The sequence below is a fragment of the Anolis sagrei genome, chromosome 1 (assembly GCF_037176765.1).
Source record: "Anolis sagrei isolate rAnoSag1 chromosome 1, rAnoSag1.mat, whole genome shotgun sequence".
NCBI lineage: Eukaryota > Metazoa > Chordata > Lepidosauria > Squamata > Dactyloidae > Anolis > Anolis sagrei.
In genome coordinates this window covers 26,555,387-26,578,914 of record NC_090021.1, presented here as the reverse complement: position 1 = coordinate 26,578,914, position 23,528 = coordinate 26,555,387, and the positions used below count along the sequence as shown (strand labels likewise).

Genomic DNA, 23,528 nt, shown 5'->3' with positions numbered 1-23,528 from the left:
GCTGTACTCCTGTTCAGAAGATTTTACCTCTCATTCTGTCCTTGTGATAATTGGATTTTGAAAAATTTGGCTTGTTATTGAAACAAGGATTGGTGATAAAGCTTCAGCTGAGACACTTTTTCCCCATGATAACTCTTTCAGGAATGAATTTCCCTTCCTTGAGGTAGATTTCTCTCACTTCCTGTTGTCTCACCCCCATTCTTAACTATGAATCATTTGTAAGTCAGATGTTTGTAACTCAGGGGCTGCCTGTAGTGACAAAATCAGTGGGTACATTTGGTCTAGAAACTTTTATAAAAACTAGATTGCACTACATTGAATTGTTTTTAATTGAATGCTTATAATTGTTTTAATTGTGTTAATTGTAACTCGTTGTTTTAATGTATTGCTTTTTGGCATCTAATGTAAGCTGTCCTGGTTCCCTCTTCGGAAATGAGAAGGACAGGGTAGAAATGCCCATGATAATAATAATAATAATAATTATTATTATTATTATTATTATTAATGAACTTTTCTGATATGTTACTGTTAAGAGCTTTGAATCATAGAATTGTTGTTGGTTTGAAGGAAAACCAATAAGCAATTTCTCCTACCAGTACAGAAATCCCTCCCAGATAGATGGCTTGTGTAACTGGTTTCCTTCTAAACTCTCCTTTGGCCAAGCCAAACTGATGGAATAAAAGATAATTTTTTGCCTAATGTTGTTCATTACTCACAAAATAGATGCTGTGTGTCACACCAGTAATTGGTGCCTGTTGTAACTATTTCCCCCACAGACTCAAACAATACTTTGCTAGTCACGGACTTTCCTATCTTAATTTCTACTTTCTTCTAAACCTTTTTGCTCAATTTTGAAATTGGCTATTTTAAAAACAGTGATATCTTCTGCACACACCCACATTCAACACTGTGGGTTCATAAAAATATCTAATTTTGGTTAACATCTGCTAGTCATGTAAACTGGAATATTAATGAAGAATGTGTCTAATCGCCCTATATTCTTTTTGACCTTTCCTTCAGTTTTAAGACAATCTACTTGTTCTCCTCCATTATAGGTCCCTGCTTTAAAATGAGCACTAAAATAGCAGCCAAAAACAATGGTATATAACTAGTTAGTGCAGTAATTATTTGACTCATAATACTGCTAGTTCATCCTCTTTCCTAAAATTCATTTAAATGCATATTACTAATATGAATTATTATTATTGTTATCAATTGTTGTTGTTTATTCGTTCAGTCACTTCTGACTCCTCGTGACCTCATGCCAGAGCTCCCTGTCAGCCATCACCACCCCCAGCTCCTTCAAGGTCAAGCCAGTCACCAAGGATGCCATCCATCCATCTTGCCCTTGGTCGGCCCCTCTTCCTTTTTCCTTCCTTTTTCCCCAGCATCATTGTCTTCTCTAAGCTTTCCTATCTTCTCATTATGTGGCCAAATATCATCTTGGCTTCTAATATCCTTCCCTCCAATGAGCAGTCGGGCTTTATTTCCTGAATATTGTTATTGTTATTAATAATTATTATAAATTGTATTTGTTACCCAACACAAGAACATTGAATAAGTATATTAAAACATAGAACAAATTTAAACACAAATCCTAATAAAATGTAAATTTTAATTATCATAGTTTAAATCGACTGGGTAGGCCTGCCAGAAAAGCTAGGTCTATAATTGTGATTTAAATTCTGGCAACTCATTTAGCTGTCAAACCTCATTACACAGTCTAGGGCATTGTTTCTCAACCTATGGGTCCCCTGGTGTTTTGGCTTTCAACTCCCAGAAATTCTAACAGATGGTATACTGGCTGGGATTTCTGAGAGTTGTAGGCCAAAACACCTGGGGACCCACAGGTTGAGAACCACTGGTCTAGGGACAGCCGATGAAAATGTCCCTTGGATGACCATTGCTGGTTGGGTTCTGGCTGGTTGAAGTAAACAGCCCCCAGAGGACCTAAGTGTCCAGCGTGAAATATGTGGGAGAAGTCAATCCTTTAGGTAGCTTGGACCCAAACCATGTAAAGGCAACAACCCTTAAATTTGTACTTTGCTCAGAAATGAATTGGCCACCAGTGGAGTGATTTTAGTGTAGGTGTAATATGTTCACTCCTAGATGTACCCATAACCAATGTGGCTGCCATCTTTTGAATTAATTAGAATTTCAGAATATGGCACAGAGGTAGCCCAATGTACAGCTCATTTCATTTCAGCCTTGAGATTTCTAGCATGTGCACCACCATCTTTATGTCTTCCAATTCTAGGAAGGGGTATTGCTGGCATGGCAGCCATAATAGCTCTGTTGCGGATGTTCTTCATTCAATCTAGATTCCTCCTCCCATCCATCAAGTTGAAACGGTCGCTCAACTAAAAGAGAAGGAAGCAAAATTGGAAAGATATTGTATTAGTTCTTCATTCAGTGTACTACACACACACAATTTATTTTGTGTCTATTGGCTGGTAAGCAGTTTCAGCTTAGTGACTGGAAGGAAATGAGATCTAGGATGAACAGAAATCTTAAAGCTGGGTATCCATTTCATCTTGGAGAGCTAGGGTGGAAGTCAGATGCTGAATCTAGTTTGAACAGAGAACACTTTCAGCTTGATTAAGAAATAAATAAAAGGACTGATGGGATGAAAAAATAGAAAGGGGAATGGAAAACAGGGAGAAAGAGATAAAAGCAGCCTGTTGAAATACTTGGTTTTCATTTGAATTGCTCAGTCATTTTAAATACTCAGTAAAATTAAGTGACATTTTATTGGTCCCAAATAAGCAAAATAATTTTTCGCTATATAAGAAAACAATTTTGCTTCAGTATTTGAAAGAAACATCCAAAATTCAATACTTTGGCTCATGAAATTACAAATAATTTTCTTTATCTCTACAGATCCTTCTAATATGAAGATTTAGATTTAAACTATGGGTAAATCAGCTAGTTGAAGCTAAAGTACACTAATTGAATCAATGGGATTTACATAAGTGTGGATTTGTCATTTGACGTGATTCAGTGGGGCTTTTCTTGCTTTGACTACCAATTGGATTTAAGTCTGTAATTCTTTGCATATTAAAGCACAATATGCCTTTATAAACCTACAGAGGAAAGTTTGCTGCTTCTTAGGGAACATGAGTCTGATTTGTATAATACATACCATATCTCTAATGCTTCTTAGAAGTTTTCTAATTTGCAATCATACAGATGGATACAATACCAATTTGTTCTAGCAAATTTGACTTGATCAAGATCAGCAGTTCTGGATATTTTCCCAGCAAGGATTAGGGATTTTTTTTTTGATATTTTAAAAGAAAATGGGTTCTATCAAAGTCATATGTAAAGTTATGAGAAACCTAGAATGGTTTGAACACAGGGATTCAATTTTTCTCCCCTGTGGAAACAACTATTTCAAAGTATTGTCGAAGGCTTTCATGGCCGGAATCACTGGGTTGTTGTAGGTTTTTTCGGGCTATATGGCCATGGTCTAGAGGCATTCACTCCTGATGTTTCGCCTGCATCTATGGCAAGCATCCTCAGAGGTAGTGAGCAACCTCTGAGGATGCTTGCCATAGATGCAGGTGAAACGTCAGGAGAGAATGCCTCTAGACCATGGCCATATAGCCCAAAAAAACCTACAACAATCCAACTATTTCAATTTTTTTTCATGCTAAAATAGTTGAACAAATAGCTTTGGATTAATAATGCCCAGAGCCAATTCTTTTTTTAGAAAATGAACTGGGAGGTCAGATGGCATCCCAACAGATAGGTTCCTAAATAAGACATCATTTTGGTTAATTTCTGTCTGGCTTCTCTGTCAGGGATTCTTGTTTGACTCCTTGACTTTTGGCCTTTAGGTTTCTCTGGGGCTCCATTTTGTCTCCCATACCAGTCGGTGAAACTACTGCAATAAGATAATCTGGAGGTTTGGTATTATCAGTATGCTTATGATACCTAATTTTGCTACTACTTCCACCCAATTCTGAGGAAGTGATTTTGGTTATAGACCAGCATTTTAATCACAATGGACAGGATAAGGATAGACAAAATGAAGCTTAAGCTGACAAGGCAGAGAGCTTCTCCGATCAGTCAAAAGGCATATTAAAGTAGCAGCAAAGTAGCCTGTGCTGAGTGGGGTTGTACTCGCTCGAGTATGTTTCAGTGTTCTTGATAGTGGATTTAATTTCTTGTCATCTTTTTGTTTTCTATTTTAATGTTATATGCCAGTTCTGGAGAAACCATGGGATAATAATTCTAATTATTATTATTATTTTGCTCTGTTGCAGAGAATAAACTCCAGTATACTCAGTGGGAACCTCTTTTATAAAAGCATGCATATAATTGGGGTGCAAATCCTATATTGTAATTAAATGATAAATGTGGAAAAACAGAATTTGGTTGCTATAAGAGCTGGGAACTGCTAGCACGTAAGTGGTAGGTTCCAGAGATCTATGAAATGAAAACAGTAGAAACCATTGCAATTGTAACTTTGAGTTTGATACAAGTTCAATGTGTTCCTGCAATATAATATGTAAGCCTTATTTGCTCAAATCAGTGACACAAACCCAAGATATTGCCAGGCACTGCACCTATATTCATTTGGAGCTTATTTATCTTGCGTTTTATTCAAAAATATAAAACATAAAATCTAATTCAAAACACTATTGAAACCTTAAAGTGGTCTTACCCAACATAATAATCATCAGAGTTGCCAAAAGTCACTTCATTTGTTTATACTCGAAATTTACGTTACAGTGCATTTATTATTTTTCTCTATTGTTCACCCATTGTGGTTATGCAATACTTGTAGCTCAATTCTTGGAAAGTCTGCTTCATTTCAAGAACTTTATCTACTTGAATGTGTATTAGTCCTTTATTAGTGTATCCTATCTGTATATGTTTGAGTGTGTTTTTATGCAGATGTTTTCCTAGCAGAGAGGGTGAATAGATGGCTGTGGTAAGCCATTCCAAATAATAAATACAGTCATGTTTTTGTCAATGTTTTGCAGAATTTGTTTTTCCCAAATTGAATTTTCAGAAAGTTTCTCTGAAGCTAGTTTTCCTTAGCCCTTTCAGCAGCTAAAGAAGCATTTGTATTATCGTATATACTTGAGTATAAGCTGACCCGAATAGAAGCCGAAGCACCTAATATTACCACAAAAAGTGGAAAAAAACATATGCTGTTTTCTGACACCCCCTTGTGACCCCCCCCCCCCCCAGGTTGTGAAATGGTAACCCCCAGGTTAGGAAATGGTACCTTAAGGCCATCCAGTCCAACTTCCTTCATCAGGGCAAGAAAACATAATCAAGGCCCTCCTGACAAAGAGCCATCCAGCCATAGATAGATAGATAGATAGATAGATAGATAGATAGATATGATTCACACACACATATATATAAATGTATATGACAGATACAGTATCATAGATTTGAAAGGGACCCCTAAAGAAGGAGAATTATATGTTGCATGTTCCAGAGTAGGCAAATCAGACAATCTCTACATCAACACTGACAAAGAAACAACAAGAAATATAGTTTACCCACAAGGATAAAGAAATTACATATATTAGAAACCAACACTTTCTCATTACTTTATTTTCCAGATCACTAGAGTGGGCCACAGTAACGTGTGGCAGGGGATAGCTAGTATTTACATAAAACCGTAATTTAAGATAAGACTGTCCAACTCTGATTAAACCATTGTTCTAATCTCCTTCAGTGTAAGTGTGCTTATTTATCCTTCCAATAATAATAAACAGAGTAAAATAATAAATGTAATAATAACAATAATAAATAGAGAAAATAATAAATGTAATAATAGAGTGAAATAAATGTAATAAAAATCATAATAGAGTAAAATAATAAATGTAATAAAAATACTAATAACAGAGTAAAATAATAAATAACCTTGACTCGAGTATAAGCCAAGGGGAGCTTTTTTAGTCTAAAAAAGAGGCTGAAAAACTAGGCTTATACTCGAATATATACAGTAATTCTTAACACAATGTTAATAGGCAAATGTACATAATTGCTTGGTTTGTCACACTTCTTCCTCCATGGAATGTTTATTTTGTATGAAATACATATTTAAAATGAGAATATCATTGTCCAGTGTCATTTTCCAGTAGCAAATGCCCTTGACTTTCTTCCAGCAAGGAAATTCTCTCAGCTGCCACTCATTCAATTTCATTTTTGGAAAGAGAACAAATAGCATAAGTCTCCTGCTTTTTGAAACTGAACTGCAACTCTGAAAGAAAACTCCCAGCATCTTTCTAAAACATACTTTTATCTTCACCAGACTTCCATGCAAAGTGATGTGCCACCTAACTCTGGTGGTTTCTGATAAGAGAAGATTGGAAGAGAGAGGATTTTTTTTCTGTCATTGATGAGGAGCTCCGAATAGAAAGAAGAAAAAGGAATCTCTCCTGCTGTTTCAAATCTCCTTATAGTGGAAAAAAAAACCTCTGTCTCTCTCTGAAGCATATTCATCCACTATTTTCTCTCTGCCTATGTGAAAGAATTGGAAGGGAGACATTTTTCTCACCTTGCACAGCAGATTTCAAAAGGCAGTTTTCCTTTGATACCCTAGTCCAGTGGATACCCTAGTGCAGTGTTTATTTATTTATTTTATTTATTTACTGCATTTGTTGACCGCCGTTCTCAGCCCTAGGGCGACTCACGGCGGTGTACAACATATAAAAACAGTTTACAATAGGCACTATCACAACAAAATAACATAACTATCAATAATACAATTACACTAAATCATCCGCGCCGTCTCATCGTAGAATCATAAACCAAACTCGTTATCCATATTCCGTTCCGATCATCATTGCCAATTGTTGTAGCACTTAGTCAAACGCCTTCTCAAATAACCATGTCTTTAGGCTCTTGCAGAATGCCATAAGGGAGGGCGCCTGTCTGATATCTACAGGGAGGGCGTTCCACAGCCGGGGGGCCACCACCGAGAAGGCCCTATATCTCGTCCCCGCCATTTGAGTGTTTCTCAACTTGGGGGTGGCAAGGGGGTTTCAGAAAGATCACCAAAGACCATCAGAAAAAAACATATTTCTGATGATCTTAGGCATCCCTTTGGCATAGTTGTTTGGGTTCACAGTGCTCTTTGGATGAAGGTGAACTACATCTCCCCTAAATCACTGTCAATGCATCCCAAATCCCTCAAGTATTTTCTGTTTGTCATGGGGGTCTCTGTGTGGGAAGTTTGGCCCAAGTCTATTGTTGGTGGGGTTCAGATTGTAGGTGAACTATAAATCCCAGCAACTACAACTCCCAAATGTCAAGGTCTATTTTCCACAAGCTCCACCAGTGTTCACATTTGGACATACTGAGTATTTGTGCCAAGTTTGGTCCAGATCTCTCATTGTTTGAGTTCACAGTGCTTTCTGGATGTAGGTGAACTACAACTCCAAAACTCAAGGTCAATGCCCACCAAACCTTTTCAGTATTTTCTGTTGGTCATGGGAGTTCTGTGTGCCAATTTTGGTTGAATTTCATCATTGGTGGAGTTCAGAATACTCTTTGATTGTAGGTGAAGTATAAATGTCAGCAATTACAAGTCCCAAATGACAAAATCAGTCACCCCCCCCCCCCCCATCAATATTCAAATTTGGGTGTATTGGATATTTGTGTCAAATTTGGTCCAGTGAATGAAAATACATCCTTCATATCAGATATTTACAGTTATGAAGTAGCAATGAAAATAATTTTATGGTTGGGGATCGCTACAACATGAGGAATTGTGTTAAGGAGTTGCGGCATTAGGAAGATTGAGAACCACTGTCCTAGGGTCTGCATTTTATGCTAAGGATGGACAAATCTCAATTTTGGTTTTTTCCCATTTCTCTTTTTTCTCATCAGTCCATTCCATTCCGTTACTGTATGAGCTTGGTCTTAACAACACAGACTATATATTCATTTTTATGATGTTTCTGTTCATTTCTTGCAATATATGATTTTGTATTCATTTTACATAATTTTTGAAGAGGTTTTCTATCATACTTGAATATATTCTTCTTTGCTAAACACATTTTTGCATGCACCTTTTTTACCTGAGAAATGCCTTGTAATTTTGTTTCTGGAAATGTGAAAATCAAAGGATAACTCTATTTTGGCTTACATGTTAATTTGGGAAGTGCACATTCATATTGAATTCTCTCCATCCCTACTTGGCACATGCTGGAAGATTTGGGATTAAGAGGGGTTAAATAGTAAGCCATCCTAGTATTTGTAGAATCTTTCACAACAGGTGTTACTACGAGTATCCTGAGTAGTTCGTTATGAACCTGTGATATATAACAAGATCCTTCATAACTGTAATGCAGAGATGGTGCTGAGGAGCAAAATATCCATTTAGATTTGGCTGCTTGGTCACTAAATGGAGGTTTTGTGTACTTCTCATTGGTGGTTTTAATTTACCTATATTTTTTTGCATTGCCAGGGCAAGCAAACTTTCTTTTTGCAGTAAAGTCCTTATTCCTCTATGATAAACTGTTAGTGAGATTTCCTCATGCTATTTTCTCAATCTCCTGAGAGAAAAATGGACAATGTGGGTAGTAATGATTTTGGAGGAGTGAAGAGGAACATCTGGCCCATAAAGTTGCTCAAATGAGACATGATGATTCCCTGGGCACTATCCCTGTCCCAATTCAGTGAAATTTTGTGAGGAAGCACTGCTGTTATCCTTACAAAGGGATTAGAAGCAGGAATTTTAGAGATGGGAGACTGCTAAATCCTTTCTGTTCCAGTTGTTTATTCTTTCAAAATGTGCCCTGCAAATGTTGCTCTTGCAGGGTGTCTATATTTTTCTCTATAAGGCAGCAGCAGCCTGAAGAGTGCTGGGTTTTGCAAGAAAAAGAAAGGCTGTTTGTGTATGACCACCTCTGTCATCTTTTGGTATTCGTGGAAGAATTAAAAACAAAGAAGAGATTGAGGCTGCTTGTGATGTAGTTTGGCCATATTCTAGTTTGTTACTTTTTCTCTGTACATGGTTATGAAATCCAGCGTTTTGAAGCAGATGACTTTTTAGGGTATAATTAACAGAAACCTCGATCCTTCAATAGAGGAGACTGTTGCCCAAGGCCAGTGAAGCACTTTCAATTTATTTTTTATTTTCCTTCATTGCAAGCCTTTTTAGCTACAGCTGTTGAGAACTGGGTGCCTTTTTAAAAAAAATCTAGTAGATGTACTATCAATGTCATGAATAATAATCTGTGGATGTTTAGGAGGCATTTTTTGAAGTATCAGCGATATACATTACCTGCACATTCTTCCTTTTAGGGCAATACTTAGACCTGTAAATCCCATGATAATCTGTGAGGCCTACTTACAAATTATTGTGTGAAGAATTGCAGCCTTAATGCAAGATTATAGGCAAAATAGTACATCAATATACTAAAACACAGCCTCCCTAAATGAATGTGCTCATTAAAAAGGTCATATAGAGGACTGCCATGTTTCACTTGCGGACTGAATGACTTTGTTGCCTCTGCCCACCTGTTTTTATTTTAACGGTGACATATTTTGAGCCAGGAAACTTAAATATAGTAGTACAAAAACATTATTTTAGTGACTCACCAAAAACTTCATGTAGATCCACATCCAGAAACTTCCAGTGAATAGCATGGAATTTCTAAACATTATCTCAAGTACAATTGCAGCACTTCTCAGTTTTCATGTTGATAAATTGAAACCAGAGCTCTAGCGGCTCTCACTTTTATGCTACCATTGTAGCTTGAGCAACAGGTAGGGAGTGCTGTGTGTGGGACTGTACTTAGATTGCCAGGACATTTAATTGTCCTGAAAAAATATCCTTCTCCCCTATGAGATGTTTTATATATTCCCGCTCCATCTCAAATCAGTAATATCGGAGGGTATTAGGACTTGTTGTCTACCTGAATTGTTCTCTATCTTCTTTTCCAAGGCATTGTGTATTCCATCTGCTTCACATCTTACTCCAATTTTTACAGGTATTTGCGTGTGCCCCTCTGCTGTTCCAGCCTCTCTACCTATCAGTATCTGCGTGTAGGGAGACATATTCTGGAAGAGAGTGTTGCTAGCTGAAACACTGTATATGCAACTTTTTTATACGGATCATATTTTGTTAAAATACACACAATTGTAATGACCTGAATTAAGATCAAATACCTATGTGAGACTGTCAGATATTAAATCATATTATAATTCTGTTACGGGTATTTTGGTTGGTGTTGTCATTTCTTATTAGAAAGGCTGCATAGATACATTTATTTGAACCTTGGGGGTAGGAGGACACAGATCACACACACACACCCCCCCCCCAGTTCTGTGTTATGGTTTCAAAGCATGTCAGGTGTCTCCAATTATTATTTCCATATTCTTCCTCGGTTTCAAAGTTGAAAACAAGACAGGTTGCTTATATTTATAATGGAATGAGTGGAGTATTTGTCATGGTTAGCATGGCTTGGCATACTAAAGACTGTGATCCATCAACCCATTCATTTGGGCTCCATACTCTCATTTCAAGCCATACTCCATCATATTATGTTCATATTTACGTCCTCACAGACACCCTTTTCTCTTTTTGTTGTCTTCACTTGCTGGATCAAACTCTGAACTGTAAAAAATTGTTCAGCCATCAAATGTCTTCATTACTCATAGTTGCAAGGAGATACTGACAGGTATGATGAAGGAATGAAATCTGCTCTTTCACAATGTTGTATCATTTTAATGGCAACTATAAAAATTGCTTACCTGGAAAACTAATATTAGAAAAGTGATATATATATTTAGTAGTCTTTTGATGTTAAGCAGCAGCTGGGGGAAAAGCAGGCGGCCAGCTCAAATGATCAGCCAACTCAGATCACCAACTGCTTTGTGGGTCATCGGTCAGGTTTGCTGCTTTCATGTTTCAGATTGACAGGGACCGTCCATGAGTTTTACTTGTACCTAGCTTTTCAGGAATATTAAGATCTTTTGTTTTTAGTTCTGCCTTTAGGGGGAAATATCAAATTACAGATCTGAAAATTCATAACTGCAGGAAGATAACCTGCCTTAAGTAATTTTTAGTGAAACATTAGCAATGTATTAATATGAAATGTTATATTATGAGTATCTTAAAAGGTAATAGGTTTTTAAAAATTTCAAAAATGAATAGGCAATTCTAATATCATTGAGAACTGTAGCTAAAATACAGTAAATATGGAAGACATGGAAGTATATAGCTTATATTACATTTTTGCAGCATCTGTATCCGTTGTTTATTTTAAAAAACCAAAATATTGACAATGGCAACCTTTTTTTCCTCAGCCTAAATCTAGGCATGTAAATGTTGAAAGTCTATCACATTTCTGGTTGTACTCCTTTATACAATATTACAAACAATCATAGTTAGACAACTGAATATTTTGAGTGGAGAGTCTGGTTCCATGAGGTAGTGGGCATAGCCTATGTATTTTAAAGCCCTCAGTCAAAAAAAATAGAACATACCAATGAAAGTGTGTTGCTTTTGACCTTGACCTTGTATTTTCTATATTTCTTTTACTGCCTTTTCTACGTCTATCACATTTTGGTCAGAAAGTGTCTTCATAAATGTTTAAATTGTATACTTCTTTGTGACTAGTCCTCGTGTGTCTTCCTTATTATTTTAAATACCGTAATTGATTCACCAGATCATTGAGTAATGAATAATCTGGTCAAAACATCTACCACAAGGATGTATAATCACTTGCCTTTTTTGGACCCCCTCAGTGTCCCTGCTGGGGGTTTCTGTCCTTGCTTTAATACAATAATGAGGGAAATAAATGCATGGGATGAGACAGACTGGGCCAGTGGAAGGAAACCATCAGCCTCCTTTTCTGATGTGGACGTTGTGGTTGGATTCTTTATTCTAGTTCATTTTATGGGGAAAGGTCATATCACAGTTCTGTTGACTGAGTTAAAATGTGATGAAGATATGTATGAAATAAGATTTCTGAGGAAGTGTGGCAAAGATAGGGAAATATTTGTATTTCCTCGCCATTGTGATTGCTCATAGATTTAGAAGTCATAGACTATGCATATATTGCTTTAGCTTGTTGAAAAGGTTTCAAATGAATGCATAAATCATGTGGCACAAAAGAATTTCCTTCCCTGATACTTTACTTTAACCAAAATATCCATTAAGTCTAGGTTTTTGAATTAGTAAATTTTGTGGAGCAGAATTTTTCTCTTCATTGAAGTGTTGCCATTTAATAGTTATGTACTTTTTAATAGTTTACAACAGTAATTCAGTCACAGTTGTTTTTGTTAATGTAGTCTTCTTTAATAATAATTGAAGTTATCTATGTACTAGATACTGTTAATGTGACAAAAAGTACATTGGTGTTGACTCTTTCCACTCTGTTTGCAATTTTTCCTTGCATACTGAAATCCATGTCTTTGGTAATTGTAGTTCAAGCATGATAATTTGGGGATTACAATATTATGTGAACATCATTTGTATATGTTGTTGTTTTAGGTAACAATAAAGCACAATATATTATGTAAAGCTTTTATTTAAATTAAGTAAAATTGGTTTGTCAGTGACGTTACATCACAGATGGCATCCAAAACCCTGCCCAATAATCTATGAACATTCATGTCCTATGTGTTGTTGAAGACTTTCATGACTTGAATCACTGGTTTGCTGTGAGTTTTCCAGGCTGTATGGCCATGTTCCAGAAGCCTTCTCTCCTGACGTTTCACGCACATCTATGGCAGGCATTCTCAGTGGTTGTGAGGTCTGTTAGAAACTAGGCAAGTGAGGTTTGTATATCTGTAGAATGTCCAGGTTGCGAGAAAGAACTCTTGTCTGTCTATTGCAATGCAAATCAAGGTGGCCAATTGCAACATTCACACTTGCCTCAAGCAGATAAGAGTTCTCACTTGCCTAATTTCCAACAGACCTCACAACCTCTGAGGATGCCTGCCATAGATGTGGGTGAAACATCAGGAGAGAATGCTGCTGGAACATGGCCATACAGCCTGGAAAACTCACAGCAACCCATTTTATCTCCTACTTTTCCATTTTAGATGGGTTTTAATTTTCGTTGAAATTGATATTTGAAAGTACCTTGGGGACCCTGCTAACCATGTAAGGAAATAGGGATATAAAACAAGTTTCCACCAGCTTTTTATCTTGTCTGCATCTATTATTACTTCATTGTTCAGTTGATTGTATTTATTATTTATTAGACAACAGACTAAATTTTTATCTTTCTCTCTTTGAAATTTAGGTAACATAATCCATGGGTAAAGTTGGGAAGATGTGGAACAGCTTTAAATACAGATGCCAGAATCTCTTCAATAATGAAAGTGGAAACAGAAATGAAAATATTGATGTGAACTCCAATAATTCATCTGTTAGAGATAAAAGTGTTTTTGTGCTTGATCCAGTAGATCAGCGATCAAGCAGCCCTTTAAGAGATGTTTCTTTACAGCTAAGTTTAAATCCTTCAAAAGCCTCTGCAAAAAAACATCAAAACTGTGCTGCTGAAATCCCACAGATTGTGGAAATAAGCATTGAGAAAGAGAGTGACTTGGGTGCCACCACAGGAGCTAGACTTGCACGAAGGGATTCATACTCACGACATGCACCATGGGGTGGTAAAAAGAAGCATTCCTGTTCTACAAAAACACAGAGCTCTTTGGAGAGTAATAAAAGATTTGGCTGCTGTCGGTTGCAAAGGCGAGAAAGGCGATACGGTGTGAGTTCTGTCCATGACACAGATAGTGTCTCAAGCAGGACTGTAGGTAATCGTTCTTTGCGGCAAAGGCTGCAGGATACTGTGGGCTTATGTTTTCCTGTGAGAACTTACTGCAAACAGTCCAAACCTCTGTTTTCAAACAAAAGAAAGATCCATCTTTCTGAACTAATGTTAGAAAAATGTCCTTTCCCTGCTGGGTCAGACTTGGCCCAAAAATGGCATCTAATTAAACAGCATACAGCTCCAGTGAGCCCACACTCAACTCTCTTTGATGCATTTGATCCGTCTCTGGCTTCTACAGAGGATGAGGAGGATAGACTCCGAGAGAGACGAAGACTTAGTATTGAAGAAGGAGTTGATCCTCCTCCTAATGCTCAGATACATACTTTTGAAGCCACCGCACAGGTTAACCCATTGTACAAACTAGGGCCAAAGCTGGCCCCTGGTATGTCTGAGCTGACAGGAGACTGTACTTCAGCACCACAGGGAAGTTCTGACTTGGAGGAGGATACAACAACCCTCTGTTTGCAGTCACGTAGGCAGAAGCAACGGCAGATGTCTGGAGAGAGCCATAGCCACATCAGCAGGCAAGGAGCTTGGAAAGTGCATACCCAGATCGATTACATACATTGCCTTGTGCCAGATTTGCTTCACATCACCGGTAATCCATGCTACTGGGGAGTGATGGACCGTTATGAAGCTGAAGCACTTTTGGAAGGAAAACCTGAAGGTACTTTTTTGCTCAGGGATTCTGCTCAAGAAGACTACCTCTTCTCTGTGAGCTTCCGTCGTTACAACCGGTCTCTACATGCACGCATTGAGCAGTGGAATCACAATTTTAGTTTTGATGCTCACGACCCCTGTGTGTTTCACTCCTCAACTGTTACAGGGCTACTAGAACACTATAAAGATCCTAGTTCTTGCATGTTTTTTGAACCATTGCTCACAGTTTCCCTAAACAGGACTTTCCCTTTCAGCTTGCAATATATATGTCGGGCTGTCATCTGCCGATACACTTCATATGATGGGATTGATTGTCTCCCTTTGCCATCAATGTTGCAGGACTTCTTAAAGGAATATCATTATAAGCAAAAAGTTCGAGTTCGATGGTTGGAGCGGGAACCAATTAAAACAAAATGAACAGAGAATTCAGAATCCCCAGAAGCTCAATAGAATCTGTGCTTTTTATGTGTGTTTCAGTATAACTGCAATAAGCACATCAGTGTTTAGGGTTGTTGTTTTTTGGGGGCAATATTGTACTTTAAACTTACTGTGTTTACGAGTGTCAGATGCTGCCTGCAATTGGTCATACCTAGTTGTGAATACTTTTTTAAACAACATGCAAAATACAAAATCACATATATTTTTTGGAAAAAAATGGAGACTTTTAGGATATGATTTGCCAGTTCTGAAATATGCAGGGCAGATGTTGGGCATTGACTTTTAAGTTCCATTCAGTTTCAAGATTCAGGCAAAGTGGGTGGCTTGCTTTTTTGTTTGTTTGACTATGACCACTTGATTACCAAAACCAAAAAAATCAACAAACACCTATCAGAGTTTAGTTTCCCCCATGCTAATTTCCTTATTGAAGCTAATTAACAAGGGAAACTGTCTCTTCACCTGGCACTTCTGAAACCCAATCATGTGCTTTAATTATCTGTTATATGACTCTGCTCGATAGCCAAATATTTAATTCTCCAAATTAAAGACATTTTAGTGAATTAATAATGTAAGCATAATTTAATCAACCAGTTAAAACTGCACAGATTTGCATGTAACAAAATAGTAGTTCTAAAAGAAAAGGCATACTTACAGAATAATGTCTGCATATAGTCCCCAGTATTATACTGTAAAAGAGGCATTTCTGGACTGCAGCCTTCTCTGAGGCTGTCACCCTCCAAAGTGATCAGCATTGTGTAGGGATGATGGGTTTTGAAGTCCATCACATCTGAAGTATGGGTTGGGAAGAATCCCATACTGCTTAATGCAGAAGGGGGACTACTTCTTGAATTGCACATTCAACTTCTATAAGTATTTTAAATGTACATTTTTTAAAAACACACAAAGCTATTAAATTGTTGTTGTTTTAAGAATATTGAAAGAGTTTTAATTGCTTAATCACCTTAGGTGTTGCAGTCCTAGAAGCAACACTTGAAACAAAATTCCATCACATGTAGGAAGTTTCATTTACCGCTAACTAAGCTGGGTGCCACTGTTGGTGTAGTTTTTGACCTTAACTCTGTTTCACTCATAAGAGCCATTGAGGAGAAACTGGAACTCCATATTAATTTGGGGTTTTTCAAGTTGATCTCCGGAGCACCAATTATGTGAATGCTCGGCTTATAATATAGAAAGATTATGAGTAAGTAAATTATTTTTCTGATAATGCAAATCATGGCAATTTTGTCCAAGAGTCAATTACTGAATAGGGCCTGGCCTAGGACCCCTGCTTTTCATGCCATCCTTGTTCCATAATCTATGCCTCAGGTCTAGGGCCCAAGATTTCTGTAAAACACATTGGTTTTGATAATGTCTGTACTGAAAAAGAAGTTATTAAAATATGTAATGTGCTTTCATTTATACAAGAAAGTTGCTTGGGGTCTCAGTGGATCACTTAATTATTTTTTCATTCAAGTGGTCTGCAAAAGTTTACTGCTATAGTAACCTGTTTTTTTGAATGGTTCAAAACAGTATTTTAAACTTCTTCTACAAACTGTTAACGACCATCTAGCTTACATATAACTTCTAGCTGATCCAACATACTCACTTTTTACCCCACTTCTCCGTCCCTTCCTCTTCCCTTTTCAATTCATCAAAATTAAAATTTCAGGCTTCATAGGTACTCTTGTATTTGTAAACTGTGTAGCACTTTGGGCGGGGGGTTAAACTTGTAGATTGTGTTCCTTCTTCAGCAAATGCTTTTGGCAACTTGCTCTTTTGCTTCCTTTTTCTCTCTTTGTGGACGGAACATGAATTGTTTTGTCCTAGCTGTGTTTGCACTAAAATTTGTGTTGGAGTATGGCGTCCCTTGTTTTTTGCTGATGTATCTTGTACCAATGAGTAGCGCTTCTAGATTCTTAAACTGTTGCTACAGTATGTTCTTCTTCATGGCAGAGAGTGCGAGGTAGGGAAACTTCAAAGCTGCATATACAGGATAAATTATACTTGTATGCCAACACTAACTAGTTTATCACTATGTGTGTTTCCTTCTGCTTGCTGTGCCTTGTTACAGCGTTTTTGTGCTAATAAAGTACCGTATTTTCAGTGTTATAGTTGTATATTTTCTCCTTTATATTTGCAGTAGTTCACATTTTGAATAAGCTTTATCTGATGGTTAGTATAATTGATATAAATAGTATGCAGTTAAATAATTGTCTCTCAGGTGACCAAACCTCAGTAGAAATGCAGTTTTCCAGAACTCCCAAATAAATAATTTACAAGTCTCCGGGATTGTTTCACACACCATATGAAAACTTGCATCCTTTAGGGAACAAAATACCTTATAGTTCCCATGATTTTTTTTTTTTTTGTCATGTCAGCAGCGACTTGAGAAACTGCAAGTCGCTTCTGGTGTGAGAGAATTGGCTGTCTGCAAGGATGTTGCCCAGGGGATGCCCAGATGTTTTGATGTTTGACCATCCTTGTGGGAGGCTTCTCTCATGACCCCGCATGGGGAGCTGGAGCTGACAGAGGGAGCTCATCTGCGCTCTCCCCGGATTCGAACCTGCAACCTGTCGGTCTTCAGTCCTGCCGGCACAAGGGTTGAAACCATTGCACCACCAGGAGCTCCAGTTACCATGATGAAAGGCCACTATGGAATCGATAGTATTTGTTGCATTGTGAGTGCAAAGCAGTGAAACAAATAGTTATTGTTAAACCACTGCATGCAGATGCCCATACAGAAACCAATGTGCCTGCCACATTTATACTAATAACTACTTCAGACGTGCTTCCTAGAAAGCCCTTCTGATAAGGTAAATGGAAAACCACATATCTGAAAGTCATCTATGTTTATGCAGTTTTGACAGTTATATCTGTCATTCTGAAATAAAATATATAGTATACAACAGATCCATTCAAATGCCATTTCATGTTTTTGGATGAATGCATTTTAAGAATTTTGTTATAAATATTCCACATTTGATGTAAAAACTTGATGGCTAAATACAGTACATTGTCCTAACGAGAACATATGTACTCACACAATGGGAACTTAGACTCCTCTAATTCTGTATGTGTAAAAGAGGCGCAATATTATTTGGTATTTTAAGATAAAATGGGCTAGCCATATGAGACCATAGAAAAATCTTTGTTTTTTCACCTTTATCCAACATAGTCCTCTTTAGCTGTGTTGCAGTACAACTTTTGACATTACACTAGTATGAGCAACGTCTGGCTGATATCCGATTGAATAGAGTGGCTTATGCCTATCATATTGTACCAGGAGACACTGATTAATGCAGGATCCGCCATATTTTTTACAAAGTCCTTTAAAATATGGTTTTGGTTTCTGCACAAAATAGCTAGCGTTCCAAGGCTTTATCCAGTTTTCTAGCCATAACCTTTATACAATGGGTCTTCATTTTGAGTTGAGATGTAAAGGATAACTATATACATTTGTATTTCAGCATTGTGCACTATATTAGATGTTTGGTTTTAAATTAATTTGCATTGTCAAAATGTAACATGCATTCTGATTCTTAACCAACTTAAATCCTATTATAAAGTGAGCTCTGGGTCATTGTTCTCATATGGTGGAAGAGTGGTTATCTCCATTCTTCCTATATATCTACGTAATTTAACTTTCAAAACAAGTTGTGCATGAAGTCCTAATATGCATGATGATTTTCCTCTCAAAGAACAGAAAGGGGAAATATGCACAGGAAACCATTACATCTTTGATGGTTCAATGTAGAGTGCCTGTATTACCTTGTTTGGAAGGGAGGGTTGCCACCCCATCACACATCATGTGACACAACCTAAAACCAGCCTGCATTTTTGTAACCAAAGAGTTTGAAGGAACAAGTCTACTGCATAGAACTTTCAAAATCCCAAATGAAATAATTGTATTTTAAACTTTTATGTAATATGCAATTCCACAAATTATAAAAATGCGTGTAATTAAACATTTGTGGCTCATAATATTTTCCAAGGAATGTAGTCTCAACAGAATTGTTCAACTTTCGTCTTTAAAGATACAATACTGGAAGATACAAAAATGGGTTAACTTAGGGTGCATCTACACCAGGCATGTGCAAACGAAGGCCTGGGGGCTAGATGCTTTCCTCAGAAGGACATGGCAGCCCACCACGTCCTTATGCAAGAAAGATGGGGGAGGAAGGCACATAGCAGCTGAAAGCCCTCTGGAGCAGCCCTGTCCTTATACTGGGAGGGCAACCTGAAGATGATCCAGGTCCTGTCCTACCCCCTCCTAGACCCGTCCTCTCCCAGACCCTCCCCCTTCCAGGCCCGCCCCACCCAGGATATGCCTGGCCCTCTCGACCATGCCCACGATGGGGCCCCAAGACAAAAAAGTTTGTCCATGCCTGATCTACACTATATTGAATGCAGTTTGCCACCACTTTGGCTGCCATGGTTCAATGCTCTAGAATCATGGGAATTGTATAATCCTGTAGGCTTCTTTGCCAAATGCTGGTGCCTCACCAAATTACAAATCCTATAATTCTATAGTATTATGTCATGATAGTTACAGTGGTGTCAAACTGTGTTAATTCTACAGTGTAGATACGCCCATAAACTCCTTGAAAACACTATAAAACCTACATTGGGCTAAGTCTGAATGGCTGTGGGCAGCTGAGAGCTAGCATCCTTCTCTTGGAATGACAGTGTTCTTTGACTTGGCCTAAACTGCATTCCCTGTATTTTCAAATGTTACCAGATTTATATTGTAGAATTCCTCATGTTTTTTCTGCACATGTAAGTACTTCTGATTAATATTAAATGTTAGCATGTGTTCGGTCTGTGTGTGGGTTTGCATTATGCAGCCTTTGGGATTATAAAGTACTCTAAAATCAGCTGTTTACATTAAATAAGAGTAACCAGCATGAAATTGTGTTAAGGCATACCTCCCCCCCCCCCCCCAAACAACAAATTCACACTGGGTTCTTTGCTCATTACAATATTGTTTTTCTTTCTGTTGAGGATTCCTCTGAAATGATTCAAACCATGCACTTGCTTTTTTTGTACTACAAGAAAATGCTTTTTATAAATTTCAATTTGAAAAGAAAAGGTGCTTTTTTTAATGTGTATATCTTTTGCTATTTTACCTAACCAGTGCCTTCTCAAGCCTTGCCTTGTAGTTCTCAAACTAAAGAGGGTCTCTTTTAGCAATGGGAGAGGATGCAGTTCAAGTGAAAGGGGATATTGCAACAAGCAGAGCCCAAAACTCTTTCTCCGAGGCAGAGGAAAGCAGAGGTTTAGTATTGCGGCTGCCAATATTGCTATGCAAACTATGGAAGCTATAGAAAAAAAGCAGGAACATATGGAAGCTTCTGGCTATAGCAGCTGCTCACTCTTCCCAGGCTGGCTAGTTTTAAGAGCAAGTCAGAGATGCCCTATTTTAATCCTCTCCTAATAGATTAGTGCCCTATCTAAAGATCCTTATTTGATTTTGTTTAAAAACACTTATACCTCACTCTGAGCCATCTCAGGCCTGCAAGGCAGTTCACAGTCAAATATTCAAACAGATATGTCATAATAAATACAGCAAAGTAAATGGAAAGCTGAGAAGTCAACGTAAGCAAAAACTATTTAACTCTCAATTGCCTGGACATGGTGTCTTTTCCTCTGAAAGACAAAACTTAGACCTCCAAGTGGCTACATTCTGTGGCACTGTCACCCACGTGATTGTAAACATATTTCAGCTACTTGCTATATACTGGTTTTCCCATCAAATTGTTCCCACTACGGTTGCATTAATGCAGCCTGACAACACTTTAACTGCTGTGGTTCAGTGGTTTGGAAATGCAGCACTATTTGGCAAAGAAGGCTATGGGCGTTGTGAAACTACAACTCCTATGATTCCATAGCATTGAGCCATAGCAGTTAAAGTGGAATTAAACTGGTGTTAATTCTACAATGTGGATAGACCTAATGATATTAATTTTGTCTTTGCCATTGTAACATTTTTGTGTGCCTTCAGTTGTTTCCAATCTAAGGCAAACCTAGGATGGGACTTTCATAGCAAGATTTCTCAGCCAATGTTTCCTGTTGCCTATCTCTGGGGCTGAGAGGGTATGAAGGTCAACTGATGGGTTCCCATGCCTGAGCAGGAATTTGAACTCTGGTCTGCAGAGATGTAGTCCAACACTCAAAACCACTACACCACACTCCAATGTATGACAAAAAAGTCCCGTACTATTTGCAGTGAGCCATGATGCATATAACAATAGAAATGTCATACTGCCTGTCAGGAAACTACTGCCTGTCAGTAGTTTCCAGAATGATATGTTATTCTGTTTCAATATACGAGAGTTGGAACTTTAATAGTGGCAACTATTTATTTACATAGAATACAAAAGTGATACATGCCACCAAGTTTTACAGTCCTTCAATATAGTTGCCAGCATTGTATACAACCCATTTCCAACGATGTGGAAGTCATAGGACACCTGTTGCCGTGCCTGTTCTGTTGATAGTTCAAATGGAGCAGTCTACTGCCGCAAGAATCTCTGGAACAGTTCTGAAGGGAATGCCACAAAGTGGTTCCTTCGTCTTAGGAATTAAGTCAAAGTCACAAGGGCTTAGGTCTGGGGAGTATGATGGATGGTACAGCACTTCCCAGCCCCATCGATCCAGCAAATCAGTAGCTTGATCTCATTCTCATTGAGATCAGGAAAGTCCACATCAACTACAACCATAATACAACTGGCCTTCTGGTGTATTAATAATACCTGCACCTCAATGGATTGTCACCTTGTTGTGGTGAGGGGGCTTGTGGGTCACATACTCCCAGAAGGGGCTGCAGGGGAGGTTCCAGACCAAGCACAATCCGAAGACCTGAAGACCTAAATGGCGGATCAGTCAGAAGATAACATGGTACATGTTACAATGGCTGTGAAGGCGGAAGAAAGCTGCAACAGATCGAGAAGCCACTGTCATCATGTTAATCATGCCACTGGTTGGACCCTCACTCTGTGAAGATTGTGTGTCGATCGGCTGTGCACTGACCGCTTCACATTGAAACACACACAGGCATCTTCCAAGAAAAATAAAACCAAACCAACAAAAGTCCCAATGGGGGCAGGACTGTGAAATCTGGAAGCCCCTAGCAGTGGATATCGATTAAATCATTCTACCTCAAGGTCCAAAGCAGTTGAGTAGTCTGGCAGCTGTATCCATGACTGAGCAGACCTTTTTAGGATCCACTCTGCTCACCCCACATGGGGAAGGGGCTAGAAAAGGTGCCCTAAACATAGTCTGCCTCTCTTATTCCTGACTGGACTGCCACGTCCAGAGGGGTCACCACCTTGCAGCCAAAAAAGAAAAATGAGCTTTCGAACATGGAGCATACGGACACTGTTGAACAACACTGACAGTGAACCTCCCGAATGCAGGACTGCTGTTATTGCAATGAAACTGGGAGGCTTTAACATCAACATAGCACTCAATGAGACCCGAAGAGGGAAGATAAAGGAACCTACAATTTCTTCTGGGATGGACTGCCTGAAGAAGAACAAAGAATACATGGAGTTGGCTTTGCTATCAGAAAAGACCTGGTGAGGCTTCTGTCTGAAGCACCCATTGGCAGTAATGAAAGACTCTCAACCCTCCGAATTAACCTTGACAAAAATCCACAAGCAACCATCATAAGTGCCTATGCACCAACACTAGATGTTGATGAAGACATCAAGGAACAATTTACTGTCAGCTGGACACTATCCTAACAGAGATACCCAAGGAGGACAAAACCATCCTCCTGGGGGATTTGAACGCAAGAGTCAGACAAGACTTTGATTTGTGGCCCGGGACTCTAAGAAAAGACGGGGTTGGAAACATCAACTCAAATGGCATCCTGCTTCTCAACAAATGTGCAGAACACAACCTTATCATCACCAACACACTCTTCTGCCAGAAAAACAAGCTCAAGACATCATGGAAGCACTCAACCCATTTTTTAAATTGTGGTATTTGTGGGTTAATTAACGTAATACAGGGGAGGGGTGGTGTCAAAACCTACAACTTTAAAATTTGAAACCGGTCTGTTCATTTACTTAGCAGAAAGTTTGCCGACTCTGTTCAATGTTACAAAAACATAGAGAAGTCGAATTTTATTCCAACCCACACCAGAAATTGTAGATATTTAAAATCAGTTGTTAAAGAACAACTGGAAACCAGCACGTCTTGTCCTAATTTCTGTGGATTCCTTTTAAGAATTATTTGTGGTGTTTTTTGATTGAAATCTGTTCTGATGAATTGCTGCAGGTAAGCATTTGTGCTCAATCCCCAAGGAACCACTGTGACAATTGCATTACTACAGAGATTTCTGAATTCTTCCAACCATCCGTTCTTGTTTGTGTAGTGGTGTCATGCAGTGGTTTTTAACAATGTGACACAGCAGTGCTATTTTGGAAAAATGTAGGAACAAGTTGGCTTAATGTGATGACATCTGATATTTGTACTTCATAAGGCATACTTGGGTGCACATTTAACATGATAGGATTAAATTTCCAGGATGGTTCAGAGGCAAGTAAGATTAATATCCCTCCAGAAAACTGATATTTATTTTACATGATGTCAGAAGGAGAAAGTGTAATTGTATTACATGGGAATCCTGGCCTTGTAAAAGTATAAGATCTACAGGAG

General features: G+C 38.2%; 1 protein-coding gene across 2 annotated transcripts in view; it reads left to right on the top strand.

Annotated features, from left to right (window-relative positions):
- Positions 1 to 16,973, top strand: part of SOCS5 (suppressor of cytokine signaling 5) — a 29,119-nt gene extending 12,146 nt beyond the window's left edge. For both annotated transcript variants that reach the window (XM_060754414.2, XM_060754415.2), the window contains exon 2: positions 13,233 to 16,973. In XM_060754414.2, coding sequence (XP_060610397.2) covers positions 13,245 to 14,843 — 1,599 coding nt within the window. In that variant the 5' untranslated portion in view covers positions 13,233 to 13,244 and the 3' untranslated portion in view covers positions 14,844 to 16,973. The remainder of the gene's footprint in view (positions 1 to 13,232) is intronic.
- The last annotated feature ends 6,555 nt before the right edge of the window (positions 16,974 to 23,528 follow it).